Consider the following 17,069-nt stretch of genomic DNA (forward strand, 5'->3'; position numbering starts at 1 on the left):
GAATGGCGAAAATGCGATGCGCAGGAACGGAGAAGCTGCTCCACGACGTCAGCGGTGAACTGCCGACCACGGTCACTGATGATAACTTTTGGAGGTCCATGACGGAGAACTATGAATCGCAGCAGAAAAGAGGACACATGATACGCTGTAGCCGAGGGTACAGCTGCCGTTCCACAATACCGGGTAAGGTAATCGACGCAAACCACTATCCAGCGGTTCCCATGATAGGACTTTGGAAACGGGCCAAGCAGATCTATGCCCACTTGCTCAAACGGTGCTGCAGACGGTGTCACAGGGTGAAGCTGACCGGATGCAAGGCTAGTAGGTCGCTTGTATCGTTGACACTGAGTGCAACTGGCGACGTACCGCTTAGTCGTGGCCCGCATTTTTGGGCAATAGAAGCGTGCCTGGGCACGGTGATGCGTCCGTGCCGAACCAATATGTCCAGATGTAGGGTCATCGTGCATGGTCTGCAAGACAGAGGAGTACAGGCTCTTCGGAACTACCAGCAGAAAGCGCTGGCCCATAGAAGAATAGTTTTTCTTCCACAAAAGACCATCTCGCACACAAAAGTGGCTGACGTTGGAAGGGTCTTTAGCCTCCGCAAGGAGAGACTGTAGGGTTAAGTCTTTCTGCTGTTCCGCTTTGAACGTTGCGACATCAGGAAAAACAGGTGACACTGACGCGACGCAGTGGTCCAAAGTATCGATGTTAGACTCCGACTCAGGAAGGGCAGCCTCGAAAGACAGTCCGCGTCAGCGTGACGGTGACCACTCTTGTAGACGACTGTGTAGTCGAACTCTTGTAGCCGGAGAGCCCACCGTGCAAGGCGTCCGCACGGGTCACGAAGGTTAACGAGCCAGCAGAGGGCATGATGGTCGGTGACGATGGTGAACGGGCGTACGTACAGATAGGAACGGAAACGCTGCGTGGCGAAGCCGACGGCTAAGCATTCTTGCTCGGTGACTGTATAATTGCGCTCCGGCTTGCAGAGCGAGCGACTCGCATACGCAACAACGGGCTCTTTGTTGTCGCATCGCTGGACGAGAACAGCGCCGAGGCCAACACCGCTGGCGTCGGTGTGAATCTATGTGGGAGCGGAGGGATCGAAGTGGCGAAGTGTAGGGTGAGACGTCAAAAGGAATTTTAGTTGGCGGAAGGCGGAGTCGCACTCAGGTGTCCACTCGAAAGCCACATCTTTCTGAAGTAGACCTGTCAGAGGGTGAGCTACATCCGCAAAGCGATGAATAAAGCGGCGAAAGTAAGAGCATAAGCCCAAGAAACTCCGCAGCCCTTTAACAGACTGTGGTGGCTTGAACGACTCGACAGCTGCAGTCTTGACTGGATCAGGCCTGACGCCGTCTTTATAAACGAGGTGTCTAAGCACTAACGCTTGACGTGCACCAAAGTGGCACTTTTTAGAGTTAAGCACAAGGCCAGCTTAGCGCATACAGTCGACAACGAGAGCTAAACGGTCGTTGTGCTCACTGAGCGTCTTTCCGAAAATGACAACGTCGTCGAGGTAGCACATGCAGATTTCCCATTTCAAACCGCGGAGTATAGTGTCCATAAATCTCTCGAACGTGGCGGGCGCATTGCAAAGGCCAAACGGCATCACATTAAAATCATAAAGGCCATCATTTGTAATAAAATTTTTTTCTTTGTCCGCGGGATGCATGGGGATTTGCCAATATCCCGACCGAAGATCAATAGAAGAGAAGTAGGACGCTGAAAAAAGGCAGTCGATGGCATCGTCGATTCGAGGTAGGGGATATAAATCTTTTCTCGTGACGGCATTCAGACGACGGTAATCCACGCAAAAACGCCATGATCCATCCTTCTTCCGAACAAGAATTACTGGAGCAGCCCAGGGACTTGAGGACGCTTGTATAACGCCTTTGGTTAGCATCTCCTGCACTTGGTCATTGATAACCTTGCGTTCAGACGGTGACACTCGGTAAGGCTTTTGGCGGATCGGATGTGTGGTACCAGTGTCAACCCTGTGCAGGGTTCGAGACGAGGGGATGGAAGATGGGCCGCCGGGCTGCGAAAAGTAAAACAGTGTAGTATCGCTGGAGGATGGCCAACAGTGCACAGCGCTCATGCGTGGAAAGCGAGTTGTCGATCATTTGGAGCAACTGCGACTCGTCGTAAAACTTTGGTGCTGCTGCGGCCAAGGCGTCGGTAACCAATGCAACGGATACCGGCGTGTATCGGCTGCATGACACAAGCTTCAGGCCTTCAGGCAGAACTACAGATTCCGTCGAACTGTTCACTGTCCACAGTTCAGTTCTTCCGTTGATGACGGAAACCATGGCACGAGGAACCAAGATGTTCTTCTTCATGCAGTTCAAGTGGTTCGGTTCCACAGCCACATCAAACACGTCTAGAGCGGTATCGGGGCAGGAAACCGGTACGCACACAGCCGAAGAAGGAGGCACGACAGTATCTCGGGCAACACAAAACACTCTCTCTCCACTGCACGAGCCTTCTAGAAGATCAGTGGTGGAACTCTTGCCGACGTTGAGCTCACCTGTGTGACAGTCGACGTTAGCGCCACACATCTGCAAAAAGTCGAGGCCAAGAATAACGTCGGGCGTCGACCGGGTGAGCACACCATTTCCGAGCTGAAGACTTCACCACCCAAAGAAACCTTAACACTACACACTCCAACTGCTGGCAACGGTACACCACACACGCCACAAAAGTGGACAATTTTGTCCCAACGAAACAAAACTTTTCTTCTGAGGAGGCACTTAAACACAGCACTCATAACCGAGTTAGTAGCACCGGTATCCACTAAAGCCATCACAGGCACACCATCCACTAGCACATGCACTTTGTTCTGTAACATAACTACAGGCAAGGGTATCACTTCCGGCGGGAGACTTCCAGCGACCTCACCCGCATCGGTCGCGCCGACCAGTTTTCCGGCCGAGGCGAGGAGGAGCGGCGTCGGGGTGATGGAGATCGACGTGTTCGGAAAGCTGAAGGCGGCGTCACACTTCTGTCCGATGCCGGCGAATGATTCCGCATTTGTGCAGGCCATGAATTGCCATTATCAGGCGGGCAGGACGGGTATAGACAAGGACCGGGTTGGTAGTCCGGAAGCCGAGGATAGTTCGAGGAGCCGTAACGGGATGGTTATCGCCGGGAACAAAATCGGGAGATGTGTCCTTCTTCACGACAGCAGTAACACACAAGAGAGGGACCGGGAGCAGGCTGCGCCGGCAAGTAGTCACCATACGAAGGACTGGGCCGAAAGTTCTCGTCGTATGTGGCCGGCACAGGCTGGTAAAAGCCGGACCGGTGCTCCGGGGGCCATCGCGGTGTGTTGATAGGCCGCAGCCCTCGGGGTACCCGGTGATCTTCAAAGTCCGCTGTGTTAACGTCGGTTGGCGGAGTAGGACGCGTGAGATACACAGGAGGGAGCTCTGATGAATTACGAGTGAGTTCCAGTGACCTGGTTAACTCTTCGCGAAAGATCTGGCGGATTGTGGAAGCCAGATCGCATGACGATGGTGTGTCTACAGCTGCCACCGTCGTCACCCCGGCCAAACGTCCAAATTTCGGTGTGATGCGACGCATTTTCAACGCCTCGAACGTCCGGCAGTGCTTGATGACGTCAGACACGGACTCGAGACTTTATTTTCCAATCAAAAACTTGTAGACGTCTTCGGCGAATCCTTTGAGCAAATGGCCAACTTTGTCTTCATCTGTCATGGCAGGAGAGACGACCTTGCATGCTTCACGATTTCCTCAATATACTTTGTGCATGTTTCACCGGGGAGCTGAGCCCTTTGCGCAAGTGTTTGTTCAGCCCGCTTCCTCTTCGCGACTGAATCACCGAAGCACTTCTTCAGCTCCTCTACAAAGCGGTCCCAAGTCGTGAGGGAATCCTCGTGGTTGTCAAATCACGTTAGGGCCGTGTCGGTTAGTGAAAACACGACGTTCGCAAGCCAGGAGGAGGAGTTCCACTTTTTGTAGCGACTCACCCGTAGGTAGTGGGTGAGCCATTCATCGACGTCGTTGCTAGATGAACCCGCGAATGACTGTGGCTCCCGGTAATGCTGCCACGAACTGCTGGGCACAGACCTCGAAGCGTCGCCGTCCAGGGACATCATTGGCACAGAAGGCGGCAGACCAACAATGCGACGACTGCGGCGAATGTGAATCTGGGGATCCGTCTTCGGAGGAACCTGAATACCCGGCACCTTCCACCAAGATGTTACGCCCAGTGGTTTATTAAGACCGGGACGGAGGATCGAAAAACACCTGGGTCCGCTTGCCGAGCACGAGACGCCACCAACTTCGTTCTCCTCATCTCCGGCTTATCCAGCAACGCCAACCACGCAGAATGGGTATTGCCTTTTCATGGGAGTCACAATATATTTCAATAGAATATCGCAAGCACTAAATGTAAAAAAAAATTGGAGAGGACACCCAAGCATAGCCTTAAGGTTATGACGAGTTAGCTTAATGAGTTATTTCCTATATATGCGGGAGGTCATTCTCTAGTTTACATTCATAGATCCATGAAAGTCTATGAATCTAAACTCGCGCAGTTTTGCTGCGGTTAATCGATGCGCCACTGCCCTGCAATGGTAGGTGCTCCCAGTGGTTGGTCTTGTGAGGCCCAGGTTGCTTTTCAAAACCGACCAGTCATCAATTTAATACCCACTTGCCACGGCGGGCAGTTTTCTCGCTATCCAGTGGGCAGGTTATTATGGCGCCGCAAAGTTACGTGACCTAGATAGCCCACCTGCCTCCTAGGTCGCGCTCTGGGAACCACCAGCCAGAGCCATGTTCTTGATATTTCATTCACAACGCCGACAACGCCGACACCGAATTTTCTGGTGAACGGAGCCTTTAACGATATCACTTTGTAAACTGAGCCTTTGCTTGGGCTATTTAAATCATATATCACTGCTTTCCTCTTATCAATATTGACTGCTAATATCGCGATATGCGCGCCAACTGACTCTTAGCCAAAACACGGCTGCGCCGAGGCGTACGCCTCGGCGAAAGTGCGGCGAAAATCAACACGACCACCGACGCCGGGCTCAGAAACGGCCACTTTGAAAACCATAGATGTGCACTGCATACCGCAGTAAAGGAGTGACGTTAGCTAGCTGGTCGAGAGTCTTATGTGACTATTCTGCAGTACGCGCAACTGCAAGCGCTGGCGCTCACGCAAGCTTGCACTGCCACCTAAGCTGGTCAATAGATTTATGCACTCAGACCGAAATAACCGCTTTTTACCCTGACAGGTCAATTCGAGTCTACTTAAAAATAAAACAGCGATGATAAAGCTCGACGCTTGAACCGGTGCTTAAATACGAGCATTGAAACCAAACCCGCACAGGGTTCGACTTCCCAGTGCGGATTCTTGCCATCATCAGCGTCAAACTTCAAGCGAAGCTAAGGACGTAGTGGGAGTATTTTGGCGCTTATTGAAAGGACCTAGATTTGGAAAGATGAGCAGGTCAAGCAGCGCAGCAGCTGAAGCTTGGCTTTTGCAATTCCGCTCGCAAAATTAATGAGAGCTACACCGGTATCACGAAAGGGCGCACAGCAAACGGCGCACCAGCTCGACAAGCTCGACCGAAGCAAGATGGAAACCAGTAGCTGTGGGCGCGGTGCTATCTGACCGAAAAGCAGTTTTCTCATATTGTCTATTGCGTTTGGCTGCGAGTCTTCGTTCTGGTAACGCCGCTGCTAGTGCGCACATGATATGGGACTGACAATATACTGACACGCAATGACGCTCACGGGAGTTCCTAAGGCGATGCGGGTGGCCACTTTCAGCGGCTGGGTGTTTCTGAGTGCACATGAAAGCACTGCTGTATCTTTAGTCAGCAAGAAGTTCGTGGAACTCACTTATGAAAGCCAGGATATTACTTTGCAGCAGTCGGCGAGGGCGAAACCAACATTCACTCAGGCTGCCATCACTAGATGGGTGGAAGAAACAGGTCCACTTTGGGGCCATGAAGAAAGTGCACATGAAGAATGACCAGTAAATAGCATGCCTCAGTTTGATTCTATCCATTCAGAAACGACCAAATTTCGTCATCGCCAGAGAAGCCAGAAAGCCTCTTTAGGAACTGAACCTTTATGATTCACGTACTGTTTAAAACGCTGAAACCCAGTGAAACTAAGGCACTCTTCCCAGCTCACGCTTACCCAGGGTAGCTACAAACTCCGGCTCCTTGATAATTGGAAATTGTAACACCTTACCGGATACGGTTGGGACGAAATTAGTTTATTGCAGTCGAACAACTGCTGGAAAGAGAAGCAAAAGTTCCTGTCCGTATTCCTGCTCACCCAAGAGTACCTTATTTGCTTCAATGTGTCCCTTCCGTTTGAATATGCAAGACGCCCTGCCCAATCCCCAACTGTCGGTTATGTGCCACTGCAGTTGACGGTAAGAGTCTGCTATAAAGCATCTCTGAGATCTATGAGAACGCTGACAGTTTCTTTCGGTGAAGTTGCGAACAATATTTAAGACCGGTTTTTTGAGGGAGTCGTTTTATAAAGCACCACAAAATTCCTTCTGCAATTTGTGAATATTTAGCCTTTCACTTCCGTTGCAAAAAGTCGAATTTTGTTCTGGTGCTATATCTGTATTGGAACTAGCGTTCTCTCGAATAGCGCAGTTCGCAAGTCGGGCCTAAACACTCCAGCAAAAATTCCAAATTCCTCAGTGACATTTCAAAGCGGCTCGGCAGATTTCCTTCACTGCATTCGTTAGCTACTGTCGTTACGTATCAGCTTACAATATCCAGTACGATAAATATCTATTCTTTGCATGCAGTGTATTCAAGCGATGGAATTTTTCTAGTGCTGGAAATATTGCCCTGGAAACTACTATTTGAAGCAATAGAGTGATGACGCTCGAAAGACGTTGTTAGTGCGATCGTAACCTTGAACGTTTACTGGACACTTTGCACTCGTCTGCGACCGCGCGCAGTAGCGGGAATCTTGTAACGCTGCATGTGCCTCGAAAGTCGTCGTCTTCGAGCGCCCACAGGCCGAAGCAGCGCACCCCGTGTTTCCGTCGCGCCACACGCACGATCCCGGCCAGTTGGGCTGCGTCGTGGTATCCGACCCACACTCCTCCCCTTGAGGCCGAGGAGCCGTAGTGGCCGGCTCGCGCTCGCGTCCAGTTCGCCGTGCACAGGTGCCGGTAGGCGAGGCTCCCGACAAGATGACCAGAGTAGTCGCGAGGTCCGCGCCCCCGCGAGACTCTCGCGCGCTGAAATTTCAAACCCGCCAAAGGCAGAATCATGCACGCCTTGCTGAACTCCTCGCGGCCAGTCTCCGATCGCACGGCCTTTGGAAACAAAGCGACGTCCTGCTCAGTGATCGGGAACTCCGTGCGCTGTAGGCCGTGGGAGCCGTACATGCGGAACAGTAGGAAGTCCGCCAGCGCTACCAGACCTCGGACGTCAAACGCGGCTCGGCGTCGTTTCTGGTCGTGCGGCAACAGAACTGCAAGAAGCTGATCGTCGCCCATGGCACGCTTGGCCCCGCTCACGACTTCAGTCAAGGCCCCCTGTTCCCCACCATTGGGCCAGTCGATGACCACGCCGTCCAGGGTCTGCTCCTGGAGCCAGCTACGCACTTTGAGGCCGAAGTCCCGGGCCAGGTGACGGTCAGACGCTATGTCGTGGTAGGCGCGCCAGTCTTGACGGGAGTGTCCCACTAGAACTAGGAGCTTGCTGGGCTGTCCAAACGCGGCGAACCGCTCGATTTTGCTTTGTTCCGAGTCCGTTAGGCGAATTGAGAATGTCGACGAGTCTATGCTGACAGCGCTGTAGACGAGATGAGTGCAGAGGCCGACAGGAATTTTAGATACATCGAAGTTCGCTGGAGCCGACTTGTTGAAGAAGCAGAAAAGGTGTTGCTGCTCTTCTGTGGGCTTCTGAGGCGCTGCGAACGTCGCACGGGTGGTCAGGGTGGTGGAAGACAGCTTTAAGGAGGATGCGGCTCTTACTTCGGCATTCCTAACAGCGGCGGCGGATGCACACGGAGCTGCTTTCTGGTAGATGACGACGGGTTTTTGCTGTCCCGCGGTTCGCGCGTAGAAGAGCATTCCCAACAGGCACATGGCGAACACCACGAACACGCAGAATGTTATGCGCGTCACGTACAACATAGTGTTGCCCATGTTGCTGTCTCTGGTGCGGTCCTCCCCGGCCGCCGGAGCGGCAGGACGCGGCGCGACGACTCGGGCCGAAGGCGCCACGGCTGCTGCTCCGGGAAGGGGCCGTCCACTTCTTCTTCTTCACCTCGCCTATAGACCAGAGTGCGATACTCTCGCACCGGTACCGCTTCGCGCGTGCCCTCAAACCTAGGCAACATGCGCCATCCTACGCTGGGCTGCCAAATCGCTACGAAGTTCCTTTGTGTCATGCACAACAAGCGAGCTTTTGTAACCTTTCAGAGCGCTTAAAAAATTCAAGGGGCACTTTGACTGTCTAAAGTGCGTAGAGGCCTCTGTGGCACTGGTGACGTCACCACTGGATGACATCACGCATAATTAATGACTAATTAGTAAGTAATGATAAATCACTAATTTACGACTATTTACTGATTAATGGCTAAATACTAGTTAACTGCTAATAACGACACTCAAGCTTCGCCTTTAGGAGTGCAATGCGACAGCGTGTTGTAGAGCGCTGCCAGGGAGACCACGGAACGCCACCACCCGTTCGGCGCGATGCCATGCCCTTTGAACGCAAAGCTTTTTGATGAAAGGAAATGGCGCAGTAATTGTCTGTCATCTGGGTGGACAGCTGAACCGCACCGTACAGGCAGGCAGGAAGTCGGAGTGAAAGAAGAAAGAGAAAGAGGGGCCGCAATGAAGAAAATGAAAATTGTACTTAAGGAAATGAAATTACGCAAATAACTGTCTCACATATCTCGGTGGACACCCGTAAAAAATGTGACACCTCTCCTTAGAAGCTCCTGCTGACAACTTTCTGTCGACAACGATGGGGCATTAAAGGCTTTCGCCTTAATATTCTTGACATCCTACTGGAAGTACAAGAAGTGATCTTGCCAGCACCGTGTTCGCTGCGCATCGATTAAGAGACAGAGGAAAAAAAGCAGCTGGGTTATGGAGCGCTGTGTGCGATGTGCGCGGCGTGTGTCGAGTGCTCTGACGCTGGCCAGTGTTCAGCCTGCATCATTTCCTATCGGGCGTTAAAAATTACGGCCAGTATCAAATATGGATGAAAGGATGGAAACAACTTTATTACACACACACACACACAAACTTCCAGGGTGGTCCCCTACTGGTCCAGGAGTCCACGGGCTTGTGCTTCACGTAAAGCCCGATCCACTAGCCATTTCTGGCCGGCGGGCTGAGCGGTCCGTAAAGCAGCCTCCCAGGAAGAATGAGTGGGATTTGGGATGGGGGGTACTGCCTTTGGGGAAGGACATTCCCAAAGGTAGTGGAAAAGTGTGGATTTGGGCACGCCACAGGTGTTACAATCAGGAGGAAAGGTGGGATGAAAGCATGAGAGACGGTGGGGTGAAATAAAGCAGCCTGTCTGTAATTGCCGCCATGTGGCGCTGGATAAGGGCGACAAGGTACTGTGGGCTGGTGGCAGTGTCATGCGGCTGAATTTGTAAAATGTGGTAATTTGGTGATATGTAGAGAGGACCGATGGGGCTTCTTGCGCAGGGTTGGGTGCCTGATCCTCCGGGGTCCGGGAGGAGAGTTCTCGGGCCAGCGCATGAACGCGCTCATTACCGGGGATCGAGGCATGCCCCGGTACCCACGACAGAGTAACCGTTCGGTCGAGAGAGGTGGCCGAGGTAAAAATACGGTGTGTTGCCGGAGTCGCCACGCCCTTTAGGTAGTGGCGGTACGCGGCCTGTGAATCTGTGCAAAATTCGGTTATGTTTTTGTCAATGATGCAGTGGGCTAGAGCAAGTGCGATGGCGGCTCCTTCCGCCTCTGCAGGCGAATTAGTTCGGATAGTGGCGGCGGCCCCCACTGTGCCGTCTTCATAGGCTGCGACTGCCGTGAAATATCCTGGTTTAGAATTTTGTGCCGCGTCGACATAAAGGATATCGGAGCGGTTGCTGTATGTTTTGGTGTACTAGCTCGCTCGTGCCTGCCGCCTACCGTGATGGGGACTAGCACTCATATTGCACGGTAGGGGCTTCTGATATATGTGATCCTGCGTGCGCAGAGAAATCATGTAAGGTGTAGGACTTGTTGGGGTGGGAATTGGTGGATTGAGACGTAGCTGTCGCAGTAGGCATTGTCCTGTTTCCGTGCGACTCAGGCGGACTAATTGGCTGGTGCGTTCAGCCTCTAATAATTCGATCACTGTATTGTGGGTACCAGTGGCCAGGAGACGTTTCGTGCTAACCGTCCGTGGAAGACGTAAGACAGAGGTGACAGCCGTGCGTATTAGGATGTCTGCCTGTTGTCTTTGCCGCTGAGTGAGTATGTGGTATGGAAGGTGGTATGTAATGCGGCTAATGATTAGTGCATTTGTCATATTGAGGGTCTCGCGTTCAGACAGCCCATGATTGCGTGCTGCCACCCGCCTGATAAGTGCAGCGACCTGTTTGGTCTGTCTCTGCAAGAGCTGAAGGGTGGCGGTTGCATCGAGTGTGTTGTTAATTAGAAGGCCGAGAATCTTCACCTGAGGCACAATGGGCACTGGATTCCCGTACATGTGCAGTTCAATCGGGGGGTCACTGGGGAGGGGTTTCAGCTGCAGGAGTTCCGATTTATTTGGAGAGCAACGGAGGTCTGTGTTTGGTAAATGAGTGGTGGTGATGTCTATGGCAGATTGCAGGATATCCTGGGCTGTTCTAAGGGATCCTCCCGTTGTCCAGAGGGTTATATTATCTGCGTATATGGCTGTGTGGAGCCCTGGGACAGCAGCAAGGGCCTTTGCCAGTGGCGCTAGGGCAATGTTAAAGAGTAAAGGTGATAGCACCGCCCCTTGTGGGGTTCCCCGGTTAGGCAGGGGGAAAGGCTGGGAGGCAATATCCCCAAGGTGGAGGTCTGCCGTGCGCCCCTGAAGGAAGGCCCGAATATATTGCCATATGCGGGTGCCACACCCCGTGGTGGCTAATGTCGTGAGGATATGGTCATGGCTTATTGTGTCGAAAGCCTTATGGATATCCAGGGCCAGTATGGCTCGCGTAGAGGCTGTACGACGCTTAGTGCAAAAGAGGGACTCTTAAAGCGCGAGAAGTACGTCTTGCGCCGAGATGTTTGGGCGGAAGCCGAATTGAACGTTTGAGAGAAAGCCTGTTGTTTCTAGGAATGGTTGCAGGCGATTGAGAATGACATGCTCGAAGAGCTTGCCGACACAGCTCGTTAAGGGGATGGGGCGCAAATTTTGAAGAGTGAGGGCTTTGCACGGTTTGGGTATAAATCGCATGCTGGCATGGGTCCAGGCTGATGGGAGCGTCCCAGCTTGCCAGTGGTTATTAAAGAGCTCCGTGAGTTCCTGGAGGGAGACATCGTCCAGATTGAGTAGTGCCTTGTACGTTATGCCATCCGGCCCCGGCGCCGTAGAGCGGCGAATACTAAAGAGTGCTCGGCGGACTTTGTTTAAGGTGATGTCGGCATCAAGTTCTGGGTTAGGTGGAGGTAGATTGGGTGGATCTGCCGACTGAAGAGATGTCGGTACATAAATGTCCCCTAGTTGGCCAATTACGTCGGTGCCCTTTTGGAGCTCTAGTTGTATTAGACGTTGTGTGTTTACTTGTGTCTGAGATTTAGTGGTTGTTGGATCCAAGAGAGCGCGTAGGACGGACCACGTGCGTTTAGTGCTTAATGTACCCTTGAGGTCGTTACAAAAGGTTGCCCAGTTTGCGCGGGCTAGCGTGTTCGCGTATTCTTCTGCCTCACGAGTGAGAGCGGCTATGCGGAGTCTCAATTTACGATTGTGTCGCTGGTGACGCCAGCGCTTGAGAAGTCCCTGTCGGGCCTCCCATAGATGAGCCAGATGAGGATCAACCTGCGGTGCCTTAGGGGTATTTTTAATGCTTTTGCTGTTCGCCTGGATGGCCTTCACCAGACGGTCTGTCCAGTCAGTGACAGTACGGGGTTCTGTAGAATCAGTTGCCAAATATGAGCGCAATTTATCCCAGTCAGTGAGAAGCTGCGAACGAGGGTTGAAAATCTTGGAATCATAAGATATAAGTGTGGAGACTGGAAAGTGGTCACTTCCAAGGCTATCCTGGAGCACCGTGTGAGATTTAACGATTATGTTCGGTGTGGCCCATGTGAGATCGGGTGTGGTGTCGCGGGTGACGCTTGTGCCAATGCGAGTGGGTACGGTGGGGTTTGTGATCAGGCTAAGGTTGTAATCAGCCATTGCGGTAGAAATCAGGTTACCTTTGTGGGTATCCGAGTTGTATCCGCAGTGCGTGTGACATGCATTAAAATCACCCACCACAAGAAAGTTTGAGGAACGAAAGGAGCCCAGGATACCCGGAATAATTCTGCCTTTATCTTTAGGATAGCTGTATATGTTAATAATAGTGAGGCCATATGTGTGTCCTGGTGAGCTGAGGTCTATCGCGGTATATTGAGTGCCCTTGCTGTCGGGCGTGTTTGTCGGTGTGCGGTCTAGTACCGGCATGGATGCGAGTGTCAGGATTGCCGTACGTGGTGTAAGGGCTGCCGTGTGATAACCGCGGATATGAATGTGATTTGTTTCCGTCTCTTGCAGAGCGATGACATGGGGGGGATTAGGGGAGTTTGCTTTATATGCGGCTAGTTGTGCTTGTTTTCGGCGTATGCTGCGACAGTTCCATTGCCATATAATTGTTTCTGCTGGTGTGTAGGACTGGTGTCGCCGCCGACGTTTTCGCGTGTTATTGTTCTGCGCCATGTTGCTGGTCTGGAGAGAGTGAATGAGAACAGGCAGCGGGTTCAACTGCGCGCTGCTTGCGAGGCAATTCCTGATGCGGTACAAGTTCGAAAAGCTTGTTGATGCCGGCTTCATGTTTTTCCAAGCGTGTGTTAATCGTAGCTTCTATCCTGTCAGCCATGGACTGTATCAACTGTGCCTGGGCTAGTATGAGCTGTTGCTGCATCGCTCCGAGTTGTTCAGCAACTATAGTATTTATTATGGTAGTGATTTCTGAGCGAAATTCAGCGGAACGTATGTACTGTTTAACCGCCTCTTGAGGTGTAATAGGGGAGTCAGGGTTTCGAAAAGAGGTGGGAGTGGAGGCTGCTTGGACGGACAACTCACCGCTTTTAGCAGAGCCGGCTTCTTTCTCGGGTGTAGCGTTTTGAAGTGACTGCGTCTCCTGGGTCTCCTGGATGTGGGATGCGCAATAACTGGCTTTCGAGGTACAGGCCCGTGGCTCGGTGGCGTCTGTCTCGGTACCACTGGCCATCCGAAGGGGTTGAAATTGTGCGAAATCGCGTTGTAAAGTTTTATATCCGGCGTTCACGGTGTCCACACTGCGCTTTTCCGTGTGGTCTTTGCTATCTTGGTTGTCCGTCGGTTCTGAGGTCTCGGTCTTCATGGCCTGCTCCAAAGGTGTCTGGGGCAGCCGTGGTGGCCACTGGTTTTCCTTCCTCAGTGGTGGGAGGGGTGGCCATTGTTCTGTGCTTTGGTTCCAAGCTTTCTTTGGATGGATGGCGAGTGCCTTGCATGGACCGTTTTTCTGATTCCGTTTCGTGGGAAGTGTTGTGCTATTGCTATATCCTTGAAGTTCTCCCGGCCGGTCGGCTTGGGTTTGGTTAAATTTGGGCCGATGCTCAGTCTTGTGCTCCTGCTCAGTCTTGTTCTTCTGTGCATTCTTTTGCTTCTGCTCAGCCCTTACAAAAATGGATATCAACTTTCTTTAGAATTTGTATTAACATTCTATTGACTCTAGTAACCTTGTAGTAACTTTTACATTCTATCAACAATTGTTCATACAACGTTGATAGAAGTTACTTCTTTGTATGTACTCCTGTCAATAGAAAGTTACTAGAAAATAATTTTTACATTCTATGTACCTTTGTCAATACAATGTTGGTAGACTGTTACTTCTTTGTATTTACTCCTGTCAATAGAAAGTTACTAGAAAAGCTGGGTGCAGTTTGACACGTTCAGAGAAGTAAATGAACAAACTGCATGGTGTTCGAGGTGATTAACGCTATCTTGTTCGCATAATCGTGACGACATCTTACCTGATTGCATGGTGGAATCTGTTGCAGCTAGTCAACAATTTCACTATATCGAAAAGCGACCAACATTATTCGCAGCAAATGCGTTTGGAATGTAATCAGGATATGGGAAAACGTTTTAAAACAGAAGATATATTCCATTTTAATACTTTATGTTCTTTACGGACTGCTGTGAGCAGAAATACTCTAGAAAGTGACAAAACATTTTTGGTCATGCGAATAGATGCCTCAAATCATGTACTGTAGTCGAACACTTCAAAGCTATGAAAACAACCTTGAACACGAAACAAACATTACACTCACATTCCCTTAGCCAAGCATATTCTATTAACATTCGTTGATAGGAAGTTCATACAATTTCCTTACTGCTTTCTATGTACTGCTGTCAGTAGAAACATACTATAGACACCGACAGAACGTTTTATAATGAGAATAAATGCCTAAATTAATTAAGTACTCTAGCCTAACATGTCAATGCAACTAAAGCAACCTTGAACACGAAACAAACATTTGCAGTCACATTTTCTTAGGGCATATTTTATCAACATTTGTTGATAGAAAGTTCATACAATTTTCTTACTGCTTATATACTGCTGTCAAAATATACTACGAATCGAGAAAGCATTTTGGTGATGCGAATAAACAAATAAAAGCCAAAATTAATCAAGTACTGTAGCCGACAACTTCAAACCGGCAACTTAACTAACCTTGAAGACGAAACAAAAATTTGCAATCACATTCCCATAGCCGAGCACGCTGTGGATTTTTAGAAATTTCAGTTCAATTTTCTCAATACTAGATTTACTGCTTTCGCATTTTTGAGTGCGGGGAAAAGGGCAAAGTTCATAACAGAACATTTATCCCGAAATTCAGAAACGTGCCTTGAATTGAAGACATTTAGTGACAATTTTTGATTGTATAAAGTCTACGAAAAAAGTTACCAGCAAACGAAATAATTTTGGTACAAAGTGAATGAATTCATAGAATACTCAAGTATTATTGCCTTGCACTTCAAGGAAATTAAAAGAACTTTAAGAAAAAATAGGAGCTAGTGACATATTGTGTTACATAAGCGCAATGATGACTTCGTTACAGCGAATCAGTTTCGCTGATGGCTCATTCTACACGAAAACAATGCTTTCTGCTGCGTATTCGTCCTTAAATTCTGTACTCAGGCAGTCATTAAACAGATTTAACATTTCAGAACTAACAAAGAATTTCAGCAGAGCTGTACAACAACTCTGCCAATTCGAAACACGTTGGTGTTGATATTGTTGTAATTCTTGATAGGTCATATTTTAACGTGCAGTTGAACAGTGATATACCGTACGATGGTGCTAAAACACACTAGCATTAAGAGCGTTTCGCTCTGAGGTTTCAGAGGGATTATTGTTGCGAGCTACAAAAAAATTCAAGTTTAGCATTGCACCGATGTGTTTCCACACTCATTGAATGACACGTTCTCGCTAGCCCAAATGGCGCCCAAATTATATAACCAGCTTCCTGAACCTGCACCGCAAGCACACTTTCCCTGCACACTGCCCGCCATGCAAAAGTGCCCGGTACACTATGCCACTCCACGTGGGAGCGCCCAATTTAAACCCTCGCACTACCCTCCACCTCGAGCGACCAGCAATGGCTGATCGCACGGGACTGAAAAACCCCGCGCGAAAAGGGCCGCACCGCTTCGCGCTCTGAGTAAATTCTGTGTAACGTGTGCAGGCTTACAGCTTCGAGAACTCAAGTTGCTTCGTTCCTCAGCGACTGTACATGCGAAATTTCAGGCAAGGCAATATTAATTTTTATTCATGTTCGGCGGCCGATACTATAAAGAGAAGTATAGAGAAACAAAACAGGTAACAGCGGCCCGCTGTACTCAACTGCGGCAACAAGGGCTTTGCATGAGGAAGGTGCACGGCAATTGGAGCACTATAAGCCCTCATTCTTGACTTGTTACATTTTTCGGTAGTACTGAGCCACAGAGGAGCTTCCAGTATGGAAAAAGCTAGGGTGAGAGCAGCCCCCACTTTGAGCACCGCTAAAACACAGGCGCAGTGCCTCTTCCGCATCTTCACTTGCATCTCCTTCAACGCAAACACGGTACGAAGCTGTGGCGAGGGAAAACGTGGTGAGAGCTGTATTTTCTATCTTCCCGTAATGCAATGACTAAGGAATCCTGGAATAAAGTGTTGGGTTTTAACGTAGTCATACGGAGTAGACGCGCGAAATCATGTGTTCAGTCTTCGCCTTTTCTTACTGCCATCAGCGGACGTGAGGCCGAGCCGAGGACCGCATAAGGCAGAGGCAAAAAGCAATCAAGGAAGCACACAAAAAGACTACGGTAGCGCGACTGTCGGCGGGGCTCGCTCGAGCAAAGAGCGTGCAAGGTGTCCAATGACGTGATATAAACACACAGAAAACAGAGGCGATGCTGCAGCGCAGCCTTGAAAGTTTCGCGCGTCACGCTAGAGCGGCGTGCGAACGCTCGTGTTCCCTAGGTACACACACGTACACTAAATCGCATGAGCCAAGCTGTGTAGAGTACGCTAAGCCACACAATATGCGAAAATAAAAACCGAAACCAGTAGCGTTTGGCAACATCATCATCATTCCTTATTCTGCGACGCAGTTACGGGAAGCTGAGTTATAGCCTTAGAACTAAGCAGACAGTGCAGCCGTGCAGCGGCTGCGGCTTTCCTGGCCCCAGATGCGTCGCCTGTAGCTGCCCGGCATGCTGCCCGGTTTTCCAAGCTTTCGTTCGCAGCGCCGCCAGAAACAGATGCTTGTGAGTAGTCGCATTTTTTCACCGCAATCATTCCAATTTGCTGACTTTGTAATTGAAACAAAATATTTTGTTGTTTAATGCAACAAGTTTGTGGCAAAAAGGGCTTTATCA

At 50.3% G+C, this 17,069-nt stretch overlaps 1 protein-coding gene across 1 annotated transcript; it reads right to left on the reverse strand.

The window, feature by feature from the left end:
• Positions 1-6,907: 6,907 nt before the first annotated feature.
• LOC149328455 (chitinase-3-like protein 1) lies at positions 6,908-8,158 on the reverse strand. The gene has a single exon (XM_089558998.1). It carries the CDS (start codon positions 8,156-8,158, stop codon positions 6,908-6,910), a length of 1,251 nt encoding a protein of 416 aa, XP_089415124.1.
• Between the last annotated feature and the right edge of the window lie 8,911 nt (positions 8,159-17,069).

Source organism: Amblyomma mixtum, chromosome 9 (genome assembly GCF_055824585.1).
Source record: "Amblyomma mixtum isolate Tamu chromosome 9, ASM5582458v1, whole genome shotgun sequence".
Classification (NCBI taxonomy): domain Eukaryota; kingdom Metazoa; phylum Arthropoda; class Arachnida; order Ixodida; family Ixodidae; genus Amblyomma; species Amblyomma mixtum.

Coding starts and splice junctions, on each gene's coding strand:
- LOC149328455 (XM_089558998.1), bottom strand. CDS start 8,158: ATGTTGTACGTGACGCGCATAACATTCTGCGTGTTCGTGGTGTTCGCC.